Source organism: Molossus molossus, unplaced genomic scaffold (assembly GCF_014108415.1).
Source record: "Molossus molossus isolate mMolMol1 unplaced genomic scaffold, mMolMol1.p scaffold_m16_p_5, whole genome shotgun sequence".
Lineage (NCBI taxonomy): Eukaryota > Metazoa > Chordata > Mammalia > Chiroptera > Molossidae > Molossus > Molossus molossus.
Genome location: NW_023425388.1, coordinates 108867649 through 108881366, shown reverse-complemented (window position 1 = coordinate 108881366; position 13718 = coordinate 108867649). Strand labels below are relative to the sequence as shown.

Here is a 13718-nt window from a genome sequence, read left to right as displayed (position 1 = left end):
GGGGAGGGGGAGGCTCAGTGAATAATTAGGCCAGGACAACAGGCATTACCTGAAACTTACTTTTCACAAGTCCATGCTGCCAAGTCAAATCAGTATGTACGTTCCATGAGTAAGGGGTCACAAAGGTAACCGAGGTTAGTTCATGCATCACCAATCTTATGCAGAAGCACAGGACACCTTCTGGCCACCAGTGACTGGATGCTGTGGCCACCGGCTGGGAAACCTAGGTGGCTTTTCTGTATTTGCACTAATGAGAACACATCTAGCAGTGGATGGGAGACCTGAGCCGCAGCTGGACCGCAGCTGGGCACCATCGTCAGGAGGGCAGCCCTGGGGCCAGGTTACATGGCGCAAGTGCCACTTCTCACCTGCGTGATGCTGGGTAAGGTCATTCACCTCCTTGGGCCTCCGCTCCCCATTTGTAAAAGGGAGCATTCCTAACTGCTCCCTTCGGCGAGCTGCAAATGAGGACATGCATGCGAAGCACCTAGAATAGGGCCTGGCTCCTGGTACGTCCTCAAAATATGTTACCTGTCAGCCTTGTTACCATTACTGTTATCAACAAAGTGGTGGACTCACCACTGGAATCTAGGGTTTGAGTTGAAATACTGCTCCTTAAAAGGTATGTGACTTTGGGCAAACCAAGAACTCTCTGAGCCTTGGTCCCATCTCTGTAAAAATAGGGTGTTCACTCAGAAGGTTGTTGTGAAGAGATTATGGGAAGGCTCTTTTAGTAACAGTCTTATGGGAATGTCACTTAAAAAAATTGTTATTGCAATTAATTGACCAGTGGAAACTGTACCCACCTATAAGTGAGGAAGACAGCCTAAGTTATAATGAGTGCATTCCCTTTTCCGAGGTAGTTGGTTGTCACAAAGGCTTTCTTTATTGCATTGTCTGTTTCAGACGGGCCATTATTCCACGGGGTGAGCAGAGACGGCCCATCCACGTCTCAGAGTAGAAAATGGAGGCTCTGAGACCTTATGTGACTTGGTCCCAATTGATCTGGGGCAGAACTGGTCGTAGGACCAGGTCTCCTGACTCTGAATTCAAAGTTCTGCTCACAGCTTCATGCTGCCAAATGAAATATTTAGAATTATGCAAATGTCTTGTTCTCAATTTGCCGCTTAATTTTGCCTGGAGTTATGGACACTATCCACACCAGTGAAGTACCAGTGCTTGTATCTGTCAGTTTTGCAGGAATAATGTTCACAATACTGTATTTTTAACTTCTGGACTTTTAATTACTTGAAAAATAATCATATTTTGTGGTATAATAGTGTCACAATTTCTCCGTGATAATTTATGATTACTAAATTTTTCTCTACGTTGTTTTCTCGCTATTTTTCTGTAATCTGGTTTCGCTTCTACAAACTTCAATGTAAAATGTATATATTTCTGAGATCCACTATTTTTTTTATTATTATTGACAGTATTACAGATGTCTACCTTTTTTTCCCTTTTTTTTTTTTTCACCCTCCACCCCACCCCAGGCCTCCCCCATGCGATTGTCTGGGTCTATATTCATATATACATATATGATTTGGTTAATCTTTTCTGGTACCGTCCCCTCCGACCCCCGACCCCCACTGAGCTGTGTTATTCTGTTCCACGCATCCAGACCTCTGGACCTATTTTGCTCATCAGTGTATTTTGTTCTTTAGATTCCACTTATAAGTGAGATTATGTGAAATTGTCTTTCTCTCGCTGGCTCATTTTGCTTAGGATAATAATCTCTAGGTCCATTCACGCTGTCTCAAGGGATCTTTCATTTTTACAGCAGCATAGTATTTCATTGCGTGAATGTACCACAGCTTTTTATCCACTCACGTGCTGGGCACATTTCCAGATTTAAACTATTGCAAATATGCTGCTACGAACATGGGGGTACATATATTCTTTCCGATTGGTGTTTCAGGTTTCTTAGGATATATTCCCAGAAGTGGGGTTGCTGGGTCAAATGGCAGTTCTGTGTTTAATTTTTTGAGGCACCTCTAAACTGTTTCCCAAGTGGCTGCACCAGTCTGCATTCCCACCAGCAGTGCACTAGAGTCCCCTTTTCTCCACACCCTCGCCAGCACTTGTTGTTTGATGATTTGTTGATGGCGGCCATTCTGACAGGTGTGAGGAGATACCTCGTTGTAGTTTTAATTTGCATCTCTCTGATGATTAGTGACGTTGAGCATTTTTTCATATGTCTATTGGCCATTTGTATGTCCTGTTTGAAGAAGTGCCTATTCAGGTCCTCTGCCCATTAAAAACAAACAAAAAAACAAACGAAAAAACAAACAAAACAATCAGTGGTTTCCAGAGACTTGGGGTAGGGAGAGAGAGGGATAAAAAGGTGGAGCACATCGCCTGGCTGGTGTGGCTCAGTGGTTGAGCACCCATCAACCCATGCACCAAGAGGTCCCCAGTTTGATTCCCAGTCAGGGCACATACCCAGTTGTGGGCTTGATCCCCAGTTGCGGGCATGCAGGAAGCGGCCAATCAATGTTCTCTCTCATCGATGTTTCTATCTCTCTCTCTCTCTCTCCCTACCTCTCGCTCTCAAATCAATAAAGAAAAAATTTTTTTTTTAAAAGAGAGAGAAAGCCAGGGAAAGGTCTTTCAAAGGTGCCCATTTTTAAATTGGATTGTTTGTCTTCCTTTTATTGAGTTGTATGAGTTCCTTATATAATTGGGAGATTAACTCCTTATCAGATGTATCTTTGGCAAATATGTTTTCACATATATTAGGTTCCCTTTTCATTTTGTTGATGGTTTCTCTGGCTGTGCAGAAGCTTTTAAGTTTGATATGGTCCCATTTGTTAATTTTTTCCTTTGCCCTAGGTGATGTATTGGTGAAAATACATGTGAAATGTCTGTGATTTTACAGCTTATGTTTTCTTCTAGGATTTTTATGCTTTTGTAACTTACATTTAAGTCTTTTATCTATTTTGAGTTTTTTCTTGTGTATGGTGTAAGCTGGTGGTCTAATTTCATTTTTTGGCAAGTACCTGTCCAATTTTCCCAACACCGTTTATTGAATAGACTTTTTATTCCATGTGTGCTATTACCTCCTTTGTCAAACATTAATTGACCAAATTGGTATGGATCAACTTCTGGGGTCTCTGTTCTGTTCCATTGGTCTATATGCCTATTTTTATGCAATAGCAGGCTGTTTTGATTACACTGGCTTTGTAGTATAATTTGATATGAGATCCACTATTTTTTTTTCTTTATTGGTTTTTAGAAAGAGGGGAAGGGAGAGGACGAGAGAGATAGAAACATCGGTGAGAGAGAACATCGATTGGCTGCCTCCTGCATGCCCCTGACTGGGGATCGGGCACACAACCTGGGCATGTGCCCTGACCGGGAATCAAACCAGCGACCTCTTGGTGCATGGGTCGATGCTCAATCACTGAGCCACACCGGCTGGGCGAGATCCACAATTTTTAACTATTGACATTTGTAATACTAAGTATTCAGTTTGGGGAGACTATCCTCAATATTCCAGAAAAGAAGGAAAATAACTCAATAAATTTGGACATGGCATGGGTTAGCCATTGAACAAACATTTATTGCTTACCTGACAGATTCTCTATCAGGCCCTTTAATATTTTATCAAACTGGAAATCATAACAAATCAGGGTCCTCAGTTCTTAACTTTTCCTCATATATTATTTATCACCTTTTATCTCTAACTTTTTAAAAGGTTCCATTCAATTTAAATGTGCATAATTCTTTGTTGCTTTAGGAATAGATGTGGTTTTTGTTAGTGATTTTATTACACTTGTGGTATAACTCCTTAAATGATCACTTTACAAAATCTTCATCTGAAGACAGAAAAAGTTGTTTTTTTGTTTTTTTTTTAAGGAAGAATTAAAATAATCCCACAACATTATGCAAACACTGTAAACTGTGTTAAATTTCCATTGTCTTTTTACATGCATTGTTCTCCTATGTAGTGGGAGTTGAATGGTCTCTAAAATTTTGTAACTTTCTTAATTTTTATCAAACCCTAGATCTTTCCTCGTCTTTGGAAATGCAGGGTGATGGGTGTACATGTGCTTGATTTTTGAGTTGTTTTTAAATGTCACTAGTGTAAATAACGCTTCCGTGGACACTGATCTGCATAAAGCTTTTCCTATATTTTAAATTATTAAATAGGCTAGTTATTGGGTAATAGATATCAAATATTTATTAGACCAAATGCTTTATCGAGCTTTGAAGAAAACACTGCACGATGACAGAAGAGCTCTCAGAAATCAACAGGAAAGGGATAAACTACCAAGTGCTTGTTCATATTTCTGGACACATGGCATCCGAATTAGATTCACATCCTATAACACATAAACTTGCGATGGATTAAAGGCTTAACTGTAAGTAGTCAATAAAATAAAACTTTAGGAGAAAATATATTTATGACATCAGGATAGGGAGAGATTTTTTAAAAGAGGTTACCAAAAGCTAAAATCATGGAATGAATTTTACTATATAAAATAAAAAAAACCTTTGCATGAAAAAGATACCATGAACAAAACAATGTAAAGAAGTGAGAGAATAGAAGACTAAACTTGACATGTAAATAACCAGAATAGTAACCAGATTTTATGAAGGACCTACTCAAAGAGAATATGTTAGACATGATTCAGAAACTCACTAAAGAGATATCACAGCCCAGATGGTGTGGCTCAGTGGCTGAGCACTGACCCGTGCACCAAGAGGTTGCTGGTTCGATTCCCGGTCAGGACACATGCTCAGGTTGTGGGCCTGATCCCCGGTGTGGGGCATGCAGGAGGCGGCCAATCGATGTTCTCTCCCATTGATGTTCCTCTCTCTCTCTCCCTGTCCCTTCCTCTCTCTAAAATAAAAACAAAAAAAAGAGGTATCACAAAAGGCCAAGAAACAAGGAAAACATGCTCATTTCATTAGCAATGGGAAATGCAAAGTAAACGGTAATGTGATATCAGCTCATTCTTACCCTGGCGAAAAAATTTAGAAATTTGTTGATATTAAGTGTTGACAAGAATGTTGGGAAATCCATCACAAGTTTATTTGTTATAGGCTGTTTGACCCATCACAAGTCTATTTGCTATAGGATTTGAATCTAATTCGTAGAGCCATTTGTCCTGGGAATATTCATAAGCATTCGGTAATTTATCTCTTTCCCACTGATTTCCATGAGCTATACCGCCCCGGGGGTGCAGGGCGGTGTCATCACTTCACAGTAGCCCGCAGTAATCCTGCAGTGGAGGTCCCTGTGCGTGTCACCAGGGGCTCCACCTCTGCTCCATGCATTTTCTACTTCGAGACAAGCTCTCCCATGTATACAAAGACTTCAGCACAAGAATATGCTCCTTTGCATTGCTTTTAATAATAGCAAAAAAATAGGGGAGTAACCTACTGGCCTAATTCTCCTGTTAAAGAAAGGAAAAATGCAACAACAATAGGCAAGAGATACGGGATCACACATTCTAACTTCAGGGCCTCGCTAACTTCCCGCAAGGGGTGCAGAGAGAGGCTTTAACTCGGACACAGGATTTAAAACTTGTTTAACCCAAAATTCAGAACATAAATATAATAGAAGAGAAAGAACTCTTGTTTAGGATTTCTAAGCTCAATGGTAGCTCTGAGTGGCCTGGTGACCGATCACATGTTCCTCGAGACTTCCGTAGGACAGTATGAGGTCAAAGTTGCAAACATTTTTTGGCTCAGGATCCCTTCATGCAGAGATGGGAAAACCCCGCTCAGTGTGTGCAACAGGTGAGAGCCAGCTGCTCAGGCAGAAACTGGAGGGCAGAGCCAGGGGGCGCCAGTGAGCTGCCCCCATTTCCTGTGGCCACCACCCCTCTGGCCACAGAGCCTGGGATTGGGCAGAGATCCGTTTGCAAACCGTTGGATGGCTGACCTCCGAGGTGTCCTCTGCCTCTGACAGTCCGCGTGACTGTGACCCAAAGTTTTCCTTGAACACCGCCTGCCCAGGTGAGGCATTGCTGACAGTGCCTGCCCCGCTCTGACCCTGGCTAGCCATCTTCTGACAGGATTTTTCCCTTTTAAAAAACGTTCATTCATGATCTTCTGCTGCCCTTATTCCTTCCTCCGTTCCCTGTGCTCAAGGCTCCGCTGCTTCCTCCTCCGTGGCCTGTGGCCTGTGTTCCTGCTCCCTCACCCTGGGCCGCGGGGCCACCTGCCTCAGCTCCCAGCCAGGGCCAGAGCCCCAGAGCCGCCCTCCCGCGCTCACTCCTGCCGCCTTGGCACCCTCTTCTTGGTGGAAACAGTGGAGAAGGACCCCCGCCACCCCTCCTATGACACCCGGGGGCCTGCAGCTGGGTGCTCAGACTCCTCCTCAGGCAGGGCCGGGATGCCCTGGGCCATCCCCCGTCAGCGAGGGCCACACCCAGGTTCTTTTTATTTAAATTCTTGCCTCTCTCTCTTTATTTCTTGAATTTCAGATCAATAGTGAATAATTGGGGAAGAGGATGTCCCCAAAGCAGTACCAAGAAATTAGTCTGGAAGAGTGTTGTTCATCTGCGTTGCAGTGTAATGGGTCCTGAAACTAGGGGGGGGGGGGCAGCCCTCCTTCCTACCCTGCGCGCCCCGGCCCTTTGTGGCCTCAGCTGCAGCCTCCTCCTCGCCCTCACGGGTCCTTCCCTCCCCAGGTGGTACCACTTCCTCCTGTCCCAGGATTCTGGCCCTGACCCTCTGGTCTCTCTGGCCCTCACATCCTCAGAGAGACCACCTCTACTTGTCACATCACTTCTTCTGTGCTGCAGATTCCGGACCAGTTCTCTCTGGCCCTGGTCTGTCCACCGCGTGTTTCCAAGTCTCTCCCACTCGGTGAGCTGAGGCCTGACTCGCCCTTACCTCTGCCGAGTCAGCCCTCCCCACGCCGTGCGCTGTCACTCGCCCAGGGGCAAGACATAGCGCCGTCCGGGCCTTTCGTTTGCGTCTCCCCGGCTCACCTGCCGGCCCTGGCAGCCCGCCTTCCACGCGCCGGGTCTCCGAGTGGACCTGTGGAACGAACACGTGCCTGCGGTTTGCCCTGTCCTTCCATCTGGCGACAGCCGCCGCCACGCCCCCGCCAGGTGCTCACGTGAACTGCGGCCTGACGGGGGCGTCCCTTCCTCCAGGCCGACCTGAGGCCCCTACAGAGGGCTCTGCCCGGACGTGTTGGTTTCCTTTTGAGAGCCTTTCCTTTACCTTGTGAGTGGGTAACACTCATGTGGCTCAAGGTTTCCAAGGTACAAAGGGTACGTGGGGTCCTCAGGGGGCCGTTCAGTATCTCTTCTGCCCACCTGCCTTTGTAACTAGTGGAGACAGACACAGGAGGGAGGGGATGGAGAGCAGAAGCTGGGTGACCAAGGCCGGGCTTGTGAGCTGGCTGGCTCCTCTCTCCAGGACGGGAAGGCTGACCTGCAGTCACAGGCCGTCTGGCAGCAGGGCCTGCGCTGGGCTCCGCCCTTGGCGCGTCCAGCCGGCGGGCTGATTCTAGCAGGGCCGTGGGGGCAGGGGCTGTGCTGAGCCGCATGCTCTCCGGTTCTTTTCTACAACTCACTCGGCAGCTCGTCACTGCTTCCGGGGCAGGCGAGTGAGAGGTGGGACAGGGCGGGCAGGAGTGCGAAATCCTGCACGTTGCTCCCCAGCTGGGTGCTGTCGGGTCACAGGTACATCACAAAGCGCCAGCCCCTCTGTCCTTGGCCCAGGATGGTCAGCACTGAGGAGTCTCAGAAGTTCCCCAATTTCCCCCAATCAGTCAACGTGCTCACATTCTGTGTGTCGCGATGGGGCAGATGCCGGGGTGCACCGCTCGGAGCAGTGGCCCCCCTGTTGCTGGAGACATGAAGCCGGGACAGTCACCCTCACGAAGTGCACACAGAAAATCCTCTCGCTTCCCACCCCTTCCTGCCACCAGGCCCTTCTCTGTAGCCTCACATACATGTGCACACAAGCGACGCCCCGTCTTTATACAAATCATGGAATAGGCCAAATGCTTTAACAAACTGCCCCAACGTCTCAACGATGTAAATAGAGGGTTATTTCTCGCCCACGTCTGAATCCAGAGTGGCCTTTGGACCAGGGAGAGGAACATGCCGTCTTCTCCAGGAGCCGCTGATTGTCACAGAGCCTTTAATCTGGTGGCTCCGCCAGGCCCCGGGACGTGGGGGCATGTGCCAGAGGCTCTCTGAGCGGACAAAGCCGGGAGACGAGAGCACTGAGACCGAGGGGATCTGGGGGGCAGGCTTGGGAATGGTTCGCGTGAGATCTGTCCACATGCAGTTGGCTAGACCTTTGTCACATGGCCCCACGTGAGCACAAGGAAGAGCGGTCTGGGTGTCCGGCCAGGACACACAGGAAACAGGGTGTGGTGAGCCCGGAGCAGTTTTTGTGAGGCAGGCCAGAGTGCTGGTGCACGCCTTGCTCTTTTGCCTTGACAACAGTTGAGCAAGTTCCTTAGCCTTTCTCGCGGTGGCGTGGGATTCAGTTTCACAGACTGCACCGTGATTTATTTAACCAGTCCAAGGTCCACCATCCTCAGTGCTTTCTTCTTTCCATTCCTTTATCTGCAATGAATGTCTTGTCCTTACATCATCCCACACGCGTGTGAGCACATCTGCAGGACGGTCTCAGGTGGCGTGTTGCAGAACCGAACGCTGTGACCGTCTAACATTTCCTGCCTTTTGCTTAGTTAGCCTGCTAAAAGGTGACAGATTTATACTCCCAGCGGCCATTGCACCGCTCAGTCCTGCTTGAGTCAGACATCTCTGCTGCTGACTGTGTTTGAATGAACACCGTTTAAATCCATCTGCACTGGGTCAGAGGGAGGGTCATAGTCTGGGTGGCATCTGCATGCCAGGCCTTATCCTCCTCTGTACCTCACGAGCCCTGTGTGTCTATTTCTGTTCCCCAAATGTGCCCTGTGTCTCCTGTCCTCCACCTGCTGCTTCAACAGTTTCTTTCATTCAGATTCAGGTACAGCGAACACTTCTTGAGAAACAAGCAGGGCTGGTACAAGGTAGACTCTTTTGCACCTGTTTTTACATTTAATCCACAGATCAACTCTAGGAAGTAGGCCTTTGCATGCCCATGTTACAGATGACAAAACTGAGGTTCAGAAAGGTTAAATAAATAGACCAAGTTCATCTAACGAGTATCTGCTACATTCTCATCAGACAGTCTGAATCTGTCCTTCCTCCCACCCCGGTGCGTCTCATCCCAAGGCATAACTCGGGCAGAGGAAAGGGAACGCCCAGCCTTGAGCTGCTCAGCACCCGAAACAGCCTGCCCCAGGGGAGCCTCGATCTCTTTGAAGTCTCCTATTTGTATTCACAACACATTCTCATTTTGTACTTTACTTTTAAGAGAGCTGCATTTATTTTAATATTTCAAATTACTTGCTATCAAGTATAACTGAAACTCTGGGAAGCTGTAATTCCTCTGTGGCTTGGTGAACCCTGACCCACTGCCCCCAGGGCAGACAGAGGAGCAGGATTCTGTATGTTGATGCCTGACAGGCTCCTACCCATCCTTCAAAACCCAGCTCATATGCTGTTTCAACATCAAGCCTCCCTGTGGGGTCAGCAAGCCCAGATTGCTCTCTCTGTCCTAGAGCACTGTTCTAGTTTAGCTTCCTGCCTGCACTGAAATCGCACAGTGTCTTTTCTTCTTGGAGGATGACTTTCATGTGTTCGGTCTACTGGGCACATACCTTTAAGTACCCTGCAGCAGCGAAGAGGCTTGTTAAGTTTTTGATGAACAAAGCATTGGAGATGATCGAATACATTACTGTGTTAACCCCAGTTACTTTTCCAAAGAAACTGGGAATTGCTGAAATAATGTGAGTCTACTTCTGAGTCCCAAATTCTCTTAAACACTCTTAAATCTTGCTTTAAGCAATTATGTTAGAACACATGAGCTTGCCCGGGCGTCCAGGTCCCTTTATACTGCTGACGCTGGGCATGCCATGCATGGCAGCTCCTGTCTCTGCATTTGCCAGCTACTACTCAGGAACATTGTCAGACTTCATGAAATAATGTTTCTAAACCACTCTTTGGAAGTAAAATGCCACAGAAATCACAGTCGCCTATTAAGGTGGTTGTTTAGTGCTTCTTTAGTTAGCAGTTGAGTAGAACACTTGTATTTCTTCCCAGATAAGTCATACTGAGTTGCTGGATGCCTTGATTCTCAGGCCCAAACAGCATGTTGTATCTATTACTGTCTGGTGAACTTGGGGATTAGACTGGGTATATTTCCTCTCTGCTCTGGGCGTTTTCAAGGTGTTTATCTCTGTGAACACGGGTCTAGGCAGCTCCTAGCCTGATACTGGCACATACATGAGATGACAAGGAACACTACTGCATCCTGGTGGACATATGGATACTTTTGTGTCCCCATGTTATCCGGTATTTTAAGAATTAAATCCCAATTTTTAAAATGTCACTGCTTTCATGAAGCATCCATAATTCTTCCACCTCAGAGTCTCAGGTGTGTTACTCCAGATTAACTGTATCTCGTATAGGATGACCGACCATCTGAAAACTGAACGGTAAGGTGTTTGAATTCTAGTAGTGTCTGTACATGTGTTGTCCGATAGCAGCCAGCGCAGACGTGACGCTACCGCAGTCCCTTCCTCGGCCGCACCAGCTCCCAAGCCCGTGCTCAGCAGCCCCGGTGGCCGTGGCTGCGCCGTAGGTTCTGGGTGGAGTGTCTCCATCGCCGCCGAAGGTGCCTGTGACAGTGCTGTCCTCCCAGAGTATATCTAAACGACTAGTGTCTTTAGCTGAACTATTTCGACCTTTCCGCTGTCCCCATGCGCCCCTGTCCTGAATGTCTCCGCCTTGTACTATAACGAAGGATTTTAATCGTTCGGGCCTTATAAACAGTGGCGTCTCCAAGGCCACGGCCTGAGCACAAAGACACCATCTGGAGGCGGAGGCCCGCGGCTCCAGCCGTTTCTGAGAAATGCCTGCGCCTGGAGCTGCTCCCAGGACTCTGCCGGCAGCTGCTATGTTTACAGCTGTCTGAAGGCAGCACCCTGCTCCGTGTCCATGGTGCGTGCGCACGTGCGTGTGCCTCAGCCGTCTGCTCCGGCTGCTGGCAGCCTGCTCGGCAGCTCGTTAGTTAAGGCGGCGCAGGGAGCGCTCTGATCGCTGGAATGTTCTGGTGCAGCGATCAGCCTGACGCTGCAGGAAAAGCCGCCAAGGCAGCAGTGTCCATCCCAGGTGTGACGTTGGCCACCAGGACTGTCTCCAGGTGATCAGAGGTGCAGCGCTGTCCCCCCAGCGCGCACAAACACGTCTCAGCTGAACACGCTCAATGTGCAGGGGTACACCCTCAGGAAGGCGTCACAGAAATCAGTCGGCAGTGCTGTTTCAGACTGTCTTGGAAAAGAGTGAACTTGGAAAGAAGGGTAGGATCTCTGCCCACATCTCACAGTTACAGCCTTCAGGGGTCCCTGACAACGAGGCAGTTTTTCAAACAGTAACTTAAACGTATTTATTCTCATGTTTCCTTAGTGATGAATCATTCAGAATGTTTAGGGATTGGCAATGCTGTAAGGACTGTGCAGAGATTAATTCACTTACATTTTATAACCAACTTAGAATTAGGCGTCACAATTGTGTCCACTTCAAGGATGAAGAAGCTGAGGCACGGAGCTGGGTGCCCCAGTGCTCCCTGGCCCAGGCGGTGGCATCAGTGGACGAGTCGCTGGGTTTGTGAGAGGCTCCTCTGCCCTCCCCTCCCAGCTGTCGGGGGAGGGAGCTGTGGGACCGTGTGGGAAGGGAGAAGAGGGACTCAGTGCTCAGTTCAGCCCAAAGTAGAAAATGGAGGCAAGAGAGGCTTTTTTTTTTATCTTCACTCGATATTTTTCCATTGATTTTTCGATAGAGTGGAAGTGAGTGAGTGAGAAACATCGATGTGAGAGAGACAAATCTATTGGATGCCTCTTGTACGACCCTGCCCGGGGCCAGGGTTTGAACCTCCAACCCAAGTATATGCCCTTGACCAGCAATCAAACTCTTTGGTCCATGGGCTGACACTCTAATCACTGAGCCAAACTGGCCAGAGTGAGAGAGGCTCTTTAAAATATGTACTGAATCCATACTTAGGATGTGTGAGGATATTATAGATACATATGTAATTCCATCAGAATAGATGTGACTTGCAAAAGTAAGTTTTTTCTAATTCAGAAAATATATGTCGAGCAGTGGGCTAGCGCTGGGGGGGTGGAAGCAACCCGGAGTTGACTAGGGCACTTGGGGAGCCCGGATCAGGGCCCACTTCACGGGGGCAGTCCGAGACAAGCCAGCACCCACATCAAGTGCTCTCAGGGAGGGTCACAGTGCAGAAGAACATAGAAGAGACAAGGGTCCATTTTTGTTTTGTTTTTTAACGTTTTTTCTTTCATTGATTTTTTTTTTTTAGAGAGAGATAGAAACATTAATTGGCTGCCTCCTGCACGCCCCCTACTGGGGATGGAGCCTGCAGCCCAGGCATGTGCCCTGACCGGGAATCGAACCGGGACCTCTCAGTCCATGGGAGAACACTCAATCCACTGAGCCACACCGGCTGGGTGAGAAGGGCCAGTTTTGAATGGGAAATCAAAGAGACGTCAGAGAGGAGTAGCTTTCGAGATCCAGCTTCAGAGATGAGTAAGAATTAAAACTTAAAAGGGGAGGACATTAGAAGTTATAGTTGTGAAGTCCACACATCTGAATGACTGTGATGAGTACTGTGAAGATAAGAAGGCTTAGGGGTGAAATAATGAATGCAGAGCATGTGTAGGGGGACAAGGGTGGGGAGAAGAAGATGTGTCTAAGGAAGGTTTTAAAGATTAAATGTTTTCACTTTCAGACTACCTAGCAAATCACAGATACTGAATTCAAGAATTCCTACATCTCATTCCATTGTACTTCATACCACGTAAATTTTTATGGCCAAGTTTAATTTAACATTGAAATAAAAGCCAATAAACAAGTACTAGAAACTCCTTTTTCACTTTCAGATGTGTTTTTGCACACAGTCTAAAAAATATTTTCAACTTTGGAATGGGATAAAGGAGGGAAAACCAAGACTAAATTTCTGAAAATGTTTTATTTGGCAAACATTTAAACAAATCCATGTCAGAAGCTAAAATGTTTGAGCACTACTAATTCCTTTTGACCTTAAAAAACAAAACAAAAAAGAATAAAAACATTTCAAATACGAGGAATGAAAAACTAAGCAAAATAAAAGGACAGCGTTTTCCTGGCCCAGAACAGTTTCCCTGCAGCTCGTCACTGTAGCTCTGGGATGGAGCAGAGACTTTGCGTGCCAAACATCACCCGCGGTCACGTCGTGCTGACAAGTGTCTGAGTTCACACTTTCTCTTCTTTTCATCTCTGCTAATTTAATAGCATCTTAATATGCCTCACACGACCTGAGAGAAGGTGATACGGCTGCATTTTAAAACACATTTTCAGCGACCCAAAGGAGAACCTTCCTAACAGCTCTTTCGTATTCTCTGGCAGATGACGTTTGATCCAGAAATCTTCTTCAACATCCTGCTGCCACCAATTATATTTCACGCGGGATATAGCCTGAAGAAGGTAGGTTTACCGTGAGCGTTTTCTTCCTTATCGTCAAGGGGAGGATTTTACCAGCACTACTGAAAAAACAGTCATTTTATGGGTTTATCTATTTGGTAAGAATATCATTGTCTTAGATTACGTGATATAGATTGAAACCTGACATGC

At 47.0% G+C, this 13718-nt stretch overlaps 1 protein-coding gene across 1 annotated transcript in view; it reads left to right on the top strand.

Moving 5' to 3' along the window:
* Nucleotides 1-13718, top strand: part of SLC9A9 (solute carrier family 9 member A9) — a 595026-nt gene that overhangs the window by 33145 nt on the left and 548163 nt on the right. Inside the window, exon 3 of the mRNA XM_036243492.1 lies at nucleotides 13494-13571. Within this exon, the coding sequence (XP_036099385.1) occupies nucleotides 13494-13571 (78 nt within the window). The remainder of the gene's footprint in view (nucleotides 1-13493; nucleotides 13572-13718) is intronic.